Source organism: Muscardinus avellanarius, assembly GCF_963383645.1.
Source record: "Muscardinus avellanarius genome assembly, chromosome: 9".
NCBI classification, from domain to species: domain Eukaryota; kingdom Metazoa; phylum Chordata; class Mammalia; order Rodentia; family Gliridae; genus Muscardinus; species Muscardinus avellanarius.
This window is the reverse complement of record NC_137795.1, coordinates 83,845,794-83,854,677: the sequence shown is the minus strand read 5'-3', so window position 1 is coordinate 83,854,677 and position 8,884 is coordinate 83,845,794. Positions and strand designations below refer to the sequence as shown.

The following is an 8,884-nucleotide window of genomic DNA, read 5'->3' as shown; positions in this document are numbered from 1 at the left end:
ACTCACAGAAAAATATCATTTGGCTTAAAAAAAAAACCTTCAAGCCAAATTTATTGAGATTACAAAAATAATAGCATATTTCTTTAATTCCTGATAGCTCCATGTCAGCAACATGTCCAGAGATACGAAGAGCATCTTTAACTGCTTTTTGCCCGTACAAATCTCATGACATAAAAAATTTTATTTTCATATTTACAGGAGAAACATGCTGATTGTTTCTTAAAATTCTCTTTGGAATTCCTGGGTAATGCTACCTTTAAGGTCAGAGAACATTTCAAATTAAAGAAGGCATTTCAGAAACATCTCACAATGCATTTCGTTTAACACCACAGAAGAGTGCTGAGTCCTCTTCTAGAGATTGCATTTTTTATCGCAGAGCCTCCGGAACCTCCACCTATAAAAATAGGGGAATTTTTTTCAATGATACGACACAAGTGATAAATAAAAAGTATGTATATATAACATATAACTGTAGGGTATAGCTCTATAATATACAATGTACTATATACTGTAACATACATTATATATTATGTGTAATATATATTTATGTACATTATTGTATAATATACTATATATTATACAGTACATATTACTATATTATATATTTTACTATATTATATATGTTATATATAACAATATATTACAGGTATAATATGGTACTGTATATTATATATTACATGTTACTATATTATATATTATACTATATCATATAATGTTATATACAATAACTATATATATTGCATATATATAATATAGACATATATAACTGTAGAGTCTAGCTCTAACAGTATTCTTTTAGAAAAACTCAAATATAGGTTGATTACTGCTACACGGTATTCGCATTTTATTTTATAAATTAGTTTGGAAATCACTTGAAATTTTGTGGTGAGATTTTTGATAATGTAGATTATACTCCATGACTGTCTAAAAGGACCTGGGGATTTGTATATGCCAGAGTGTGTCATAAGGGTCCTGGCCTTCACAGGACTGAGATGATGAGCAGCTAGCCAGGCCTAGCTCTCAGATGGAAATGTGCTCACGCATGCACCTGCGCCTGATGTATCTGCTTGCGGCAGAAAACACTTAGAATATCAATACATATCTGGAGAGGTGACTTTGTTACCCTCAAGCAACTGAGGCCGACTCACTTATTAAAGCCAGCCCCAAGGTGGGTGCGTTCCGGGGGTGACTTACCCTCTTCAGCTGTCTAATGCTGCTTCCACGGATGGCTTCCATGAGGTTCTCGTGAGCGGATCTCTGTGGGGTAGATGGCCGGGAACTCTCTTCCATTTTCTTCTCTTGCACAGACCTCAGAGAATTTTTTATCTCCTTTAGGATATTGTTCGGCTGTTTCTTAGCCTTTTTCCCTTTTTTCTTTTTCTGTCCATTTTGCAGTGCCCGCTGGGCCTTCTCCTGCTGCTTGATGACCTCGGCGATGTTCCTGGTGATGAGCTTCGTCTCGGGCAGTGGAGGCGGCGGCGGCGGGGGCGGCGGGGGCAGCCTCTGCGCGGGGAGGGGCGGCGGCGGCGGGGGTGTGGCCACGGGAGAGGGGGGGCGGCTCCGAGCGGCCTGGACTTTCTTGGGCACCTTGGGGGATGACCAGGGAGACTGCCGGGGGGAGGCGTAGGGTGAAGAGCCAGGTGTTCCTCTCTGCCACACCTTGGTCCTCAGGTTGGCTCCTCCATCACTGCCCTCTTGCTGTTTTTGCTCCTGCATGCGTTTCTGCCTTTGTTTATCCATGTTTCTCGTTAAGATGCTCGTCATGCTCATCCTGGGCCCCGGGAGCTCGAAGTGGTACCCCAGCCTGAGCAGCGTGGTGTTCTCCCTCAGCAGCTTGACGACCTCCATCTCCACCTGGCTGCCCATGATGTGCCTCTGGTTGTGGAAGCGCAGCTCGGTGAGCACGGCGTTGTGCTGCAGGGCCCTCATGATGGCCAGGATCCCCTTGCCCGTTATGAAGTTGGACTCCACGTTGACGCTGGTGATGTGCGCGTTGACCTTGAGCATGTCGGCGATGGCCAGGGCGGCGCTGTCGTCGGCGTGCGTGTTGGCCAGGCTGAGCGCCTTCACCACCGTGTTGTCCCGGAGGGCCTGGGCAAAGCGGGCCAGGGTCTGCGAGGTGATGTTCTCGATGTTGTTCAGATTCACTTCCGTGGTGTCGGGGTCGTTGTTTCTAATCTTTTCTAAAGCATCCTCGATAACTGTAGGATTCCCGCAGGGGTGTGGGGCAGCCGGCGACTCTGCGTTTCTCCCACTGCTGCCGTTGGTCAAGTTGATATTTTCTATTTGGCTTTTAAATGTCTTTGGCTTGGAGTTGTCAGGCGTGACGCTCCGGTAGTCGGCAGCCCCGTTGATACCTCTCGGGGCTCCCTGGGTTCTGTCGTCTTCCTCCTCGCTGTCCTCTTCCTCCTCTTGGTCGTCCTCCTCCTGGGACTCCTCCTGCTCCTCCTCCTCCTCCTCTTCCGTGTACACCTCCTCCGAGACCTCGCTGTTACTCTCCGTGAAGATCAGCTCCTCCTCGCTCTCCTCTTTGTCCTCTTCTGCAACCTAAGGAGTTTTTAAGCACATTTTATTAATTTACAAAAGTAACACGTGGTAAGAGAAGTTGATCATGAAAAAAAGAGTTAACAATTCCCTGCGCCCGATTCTTCTTTTGGGGTGAACAAGGCTAACATTTAGTTGCATAACCGTCAATGGCTTTATCTATAAGCATTTCCTCTGTACAGAATACCCAGCATTCCGCTTATTGAGTGACCATGCATTATCATTTTGCCAATCTGAATAAATACGTTGGAACTTCAGCTTTGGAAACCCCCTGATAATTTATGTCATCTCTTGATTATGGATTTCCGAGCCACTTGACTCTTTGCCTATTTACAATGTAGTAATTCTAAGCTTCCTTTCTGAAATTAGTCTTTCTGTCTGTCTGTCTGTCTGTCTGTCTTCTTTCTCTCTTTCTCAGTGGGAATTGAACCCCAGGGACATTCTACCTCAGCATTACAATCTCAGCCCTTTTATTTTTTATTTTTAAATTAAAAAAAAAATTGTGCTGCTGGAGATTGAACCCAAGGGCATTCTACCTCTGAGCTACTCACCCAGCCCGATTTTTTTATTCTTTATTTTTTGAAACAGGGTCTCACTAAGTTGCAGAGGGCCTCACTAAGTAGCTGAAGCTGGCCGAGAACCCGGATCCTCCTGTCTTAGCCTCCAAAGTACTGGGATTACAAATGTGTGCCACCACACCTGGCTTATCATTATTATTTTTTATACAGAGTCTTTCTAAGTTGCAGGGGCTGGTCTCAAACCTGCAATCTTCTTGTCTCAGCCTCTCAAATACTGGGATTGCAGGCATATGCCACGGCTCCCAGTTTCCTCTGTCCTTTCTTATTTCTCCATCTCAAGCAATCAAATGATAATAAAATGTGCACCGTGGTAATACATTTCCTTTATCTAATATTCAAACCTTCCTTCCCAGATTTGCTGTCAAGAGCAGAAGCTACACACTCTGCCTGCTTATTTCAGCGTAGACAGGAGCGTTTGCTCCTGTAGACAGGGCGTCATTTGCCCCTCCACATTTCTCTGTGTCTGTCTAGAGCCTGGTCAGGGGGTCAGAGGCTCCACATCACCTGCAAACCACTGCTCAGAGCGATAGGAGGTCAAAACCAAGCTGTACGCAGAAAAGCATTCAGGTCATCTTTTCAGCAAATCAGTGAAACCTCCAGCTAGCTCCGGGTTAAATGAGACAGTCTGAAGAAGACCAGGTGGCAGGTTAATCACCCCAGCACTTCCTAGCTGCTAACCAGCAATGCGGATCAGCAGAGAACAGTAGAAAAGCCTCCAAGTCCTCACCCAGCCTGGTGGTTTTAAATTATTTGGCATGTATCAATTATGAAAGGCTTTCAGGTTAATACAATTTCATCCTGTCTTTGTCTTTCCTGTTTACAAGATTCACTGCACAAAGAAGCCCAAGTTACCTCTTCTTACTCTTTTTCTTGTTATCTTTTATGATTAAACGGGAGGGGGGAAAAAAGCCTGGAAAATGCTGACAGAGTCCAATTTCCCCTCCTGCTATCTTTTTAGTCCTTTATCTTTCCTGAAGCCCTTGAAACCTCCCCATCCCCAAAGCCCTGGTTCTCCCCTGGCCAATGGAAAGTTATTATTGTTTTATATTGCTCCAAGGAACTGCTGCTGCCTGAGGCATGTGGACAAGGCTTTGAAAAACATAACACTTGCCTTCAGGTTTGTTTGCCCAGTTGCTAGCACAAAATAGCTTCCAGTTATCCACTTGCTAGAGTGGCAGGCACCAAGTGACGGCCTGGGGAAGGGGTCAGGCTCCTGGGATGACTTGTCCACTCACTGGCTTCTCCAGGAGGGGGAGGGGCATGTGCCTGTGTGTGTGTGTGTGTGTGTGTGTGTGTGTGTGAGAGAGAGAGAGAGAGAGAGAGAGAGAGAGAGAGAGAGAGAGAGAGAGACCTGCAAGGCACACAAAAGAAAGAGCTGCTCTTGCTAAGACTCCCAGCCTGTTTGAGTAGAGAGGGGAGCCCTACAGTGGAGCAAATGGCTCAGCTGGAGGATGAAGAATTGTAGACAGAGTTCTTCTCACTAATACCCCAAGTACCTTTGGATATAGCCCATATCCGCAATGTATTTATAAGTGTGTGCTTTTTATGTTTTCTGTATTTTGGGGAAAGGAACCTGTCTCAAATTCCAAAGCATATTGGCTTTCACACAATCATTATATTTTATTCCCTTTGGTTTCTTTCCTTTCTTTCTTTCTTTCTTTCTTTCTTTCTTTCATTTTTTGCAGTATTGCAGATGGAACCCAGGGGGATTCTACCTTCAAGCTACACCCCCAATCCTGTTTTTTATTCTTTACTTTGAAACAGGGTCTCACTGAGTTGCAAAGGGCCTCACTAAGTAGCTGAGGCTGTCTGTGAACTGCGATCCTCCTGTCTCAGCCTCCCAAATGCTGGGAGTGCAAGCATGCGCCACCATGCCTGGCTCCCCTTTGGTTTTCTAAAGACCTTTAGGCTTCATGTGCAAAGGCTATTTTCCTCTGAAATGTACCTGGGGAGATAATATCAGAACCTGTGTATCTAGCATTGTGAATTGTCACGTAACACCTGAATGACACCTCTTCTAGAAATCCTTCTATGATTCCCTCCCAAGTATCCTCCACAGCATTTTACTTCCCACAATAAACTGCCTATCACACTTCATTTAATTTTCTTGTGTGTCATTTTTCCCAATACATTGTTATGTGGGTGAAAGCAGGGACCACGTTGGTTTTGCTCACTTAGCACAGAGTTTAGCAGGTAGTAGAGACTGGACAAATACTTGCTTACTGAACAGATCTAAGATGATATTGGCTAACAGCTGCCCTCAGTCAGAGAAGACCTAGGAGAAAGTACTGATCCAGCCAGGTGGAGATCAGAGGCCAACTGTTCCTCTTCATTTGCCTGAGCCCGAGGGTTTTCCAGGAACTTTAGTTCTAAAATCTAGATAGTCTTGGGCAATCTGAGAGGGTTGGTCATCCCTGGTGGGGAATACCTGGAAGAACTTCATAGAGGAGCAGAAGATCTAGAGAAAAGAGGCAGGGGGCGTAATAACCAAACTTAGCCTCAATAACTAAACTCGGGCTCTGTTCTAAATAATTCAGTCAGTGGAGGAGGGGCACATAGATCTCCTATATCCTATGGCTTTGGAGTTAACCCGGATCCTTTGGGGGAGTGGAGGTGGGAAGGTGGGAGTGAGGTGGTGAGGGGCTGTATATGGAGAAGTTGAATACTTGTACATTTAGAAAATAAAGCAATGAGAAGGAGGTATTGGCCGCCATGTCTCCTGACTCCTTCCCTGGGACCATAAATAACATGAACAAGGAGGCAAGAGGCTTAGTTTTCAGTTCTGGTTCTCTTTACGCCTGGTTGACTTTACATGAGCCACTAAACTTCTCTGGGTCTCAAAGAAACTACAGAAGAGTAGTGATTCTTGGTGTTGTAATTTTGGCACGGGATAGCCACCGGGAAGTCTTGCTAGACGACAAACCACTGGGCCTTTTCCCCAGAGTTTCTTATTCAGAAGATATAGGAGAGCCCTAGAATTCACAGCTCTGTGAAGTTCCCAGGTGCTGCCTGTCAGGCATCCGCAATTTTGAGATCTTTGGGCCAATGGAGCTTAATTTGAATTCCATTGCTACTTATAAGCTGTTAATCTCAAATAAGTTTCTTAACCTGTCCTAGTCTCAGTTCTTACATGCAGAAAGGTAAGAGTGAAATGAGATAATGTGCGAAAATTCACTGGAACCTGTGCTGAAATCAGGCTGCTGCTCGAGCTAGGGGAGCTGGGCAATTGCATATCCCAGGCCCTGGAGCTCTCAAACAGCACACAACTATGTGAACCCAGAGGGACAGGGGTCCGCTGTTGCACAGCAGTTTCACAAGTTCTTACAGACCCAATAACTCAGTCCCTAAGACCCCAGCTCCTCTTGGTCCCCACCACATAGCGCTTTGCTTATGCAGCTGCCGGTTCCCCCAACCCCCTGAGTTGGGCGGAGTCTCTCCCTGTGGTGGGAATGGATTTACACCCTCCATCAGCAAGCTTCTGCTCAGCACTCCTTGTGAGGAGAGAGACAGCTGGCCAGAGGGAAAAGCGGGGTGGGAGAAAAGTTAACTAGCCGAGAAAGGAATCAAAGTTCATAAACAAGACAGCCTCTCTAATTGGGCTGATAAGCCACTGGCAGGGATCAGCAAAACCCTTGGCAGGATGCGATGGGCTTCGTCAACAGCTGACAGCAGGCTTTGCCCTTCGGTTCCCACCATTGTCATGACATTATGACATTAAAATGCCTTTGTCAGGTTATTGCTGTAGTTGGCTGCATGTCCTGGACATTGGGAGATAACAGTAATCTTTTTATGAGAGGAATTTTTTAATGACTATAATAACATGCCATTTTTACTTTATTAGACTTTTTAACACTCATTTCCACATGAAAAATGATGATCATCGGGGAAGAGACTGGCCCAAATTCTGGCTCGTCATCTGTGTTCCTTCTCATTTCCCTTCTAGTTTCTTAATACAGGTGGCCACAGTGGCCTTGGCAGACCCTACCCTGGTCCCAGGGGCCCTTCCTGCAATGATTGACATGAACAAAGCTCACACACATATATATATCTTGCTGCAATGTGGCCCCACACCTATCATCACGATCATCTAATGGCACCCGGATTAGTCCTGGGGGAAGGCTTGGTGTTGGCTTGAAGCCATTTGGATTTTAGATTATTTCACTGGAGTTCAGGCTTTTCAAACTGTTGCTCCTAACCTGTATTATTCCACAAATCCAGGAATTTCTTTTTATATTAACATGTTTTTCCTGTAAAGACTGTTCCAGAGCATAGTCTTCTGAATTTCTTTCTGATAATGACTCACTGGCAAATTCCAAGTAACTATTTACTGGGCAGAACACCAGGGCTTAACAGACCTGAGCTCTCTGATACGAGCACATTTCCTGGCCTCAGAATCACCATCGTAAAGTAGGAAGGACTCAGATATCATTGGCGCAAGCCTACTCAACCAAGGTCCTTGCATGGGTTTTGTTGTTTTGAAATTGTATGCAAAAGTGTGTGTATGTTTTTGCATGCATATGTACACATTCTTGAAGAGAAGATCTGGAACTTGTCAAAATCATAAAGAGGTTCTTGATTCACAAAAGAAACACTATATGGAGTTCTCTCCATGGACAGATGGAAAGAGAATTTTGAAGAAATTCAAAATTTAGATAGATTTTATCTAAATAAAGTCTAAGAGTAGAGAAACAGGGCAGGACTGGAAATATGTCCCTGACGCAGTCCTAGGTACTTCCCACCGCTTGGGGCTGGAAACAGAACTATTCTTACTATAGCCATTACTGCAATCAAAGCAAAATAAAATAAATGTATTTAACTGAACAGATTATATCAGAAGTAATTATTACATTACCTCACCAACTTATAGCTCAGATAAAACTTATATCTGAAAAAATACTTAAACCCATACCTTGGTTGTGAATTATTTTACTCTTGAGGTTCCCATGTTTAGTTAATACATAATAAAAATAATAAAAATCTAAGAATTTTACCTATTGGGTCACAGAAGTTATAGGATTATTTTAGCCTAGGACATGTTTAGTAGCTGGCAAGAAAGTTAGAGTAATGAGGACTAAGAAGGTGGGGGTCTGAGTTTGGGGTGGAGGAATTCCAAGTAGCCAAGTGGAAATAGCCAAGGAAAGACCCCAGAAGCCTACCTTTCCACACTCCCCCAGCCTCTCCTTCTCCAGGAGCTTTTGGGATTCCTTTTCCCAATAGGCCATCAGGGCCTCTCTGCTGAAGTTCCCTGTGGGGGTCTTCTCGGTCAGGCTCTTTTGCCTGAGCCCCACAGGAAGGTTTCGATCTGGTTCGATGTCTTCCAGTTCCCTCTCTAGCTCCTTCAGCTCCTCAGCTGACAGGGAGGCCAGGAGCTCATCCTCATCGATGGATTCATATTTACTAAGTCCTCTTCTGTAGCCAAAGGTAGACATGGTCCCCACTTCGTCAGACCCCCAAGGAGCTGGAAGAAGCAGGCATTCAGGGTGGCTGGAGGCAGGCGGGGAGGCAAGTGGGCAGGCTGGGCGGCAACTGGAGCTAGGAATGGCTGCAGTAGCCTTTTAAGAGTGGTGATACAGGGCTGTGACAATGTGGAGAGGGTGAAAGCATGGGCTGTTTTAAGCATCAGACGTCAGCTAGACATTTGAACACAAAGAATGTCACATCGGTGGTGGATGGAGGTCTCAGACCCAGCCGGGATTATTAACATAGTGGCCAGGGCCATATTTAGCTGAGCCTGATAGCTCATGAGGACAGGGAGAGAGAGA

At 45.1% G+C, this 8,884-nt stretch overlaps 1 protein-coding gene across 1 annotated transcript; it reads right to left on the bottom strand.

Annotated features, from left to right (window-relative positions):
• Positions 1–367: 367 nt before the first annotated feature.
• On the bottom strand, positions 368–8,551 carry LMOD2 (leiomodin 2; the record flags this gene model as incomplete). Its single annotated transcript, XM_080701789.1, has 3 exons — positions 368–394; positions 1,195–2,547; positions 8,279–8,551. The coding sequence occupies 3 exons, from the start codon at positions 8,549–8,551 to the stop codon at positions 368–370; spliced, it is 1,653 nt and encodes a 550-aa protein (XP_080557915.1).
• Positions 8,552–8,884: the final 333 nt, after the last annotated feature.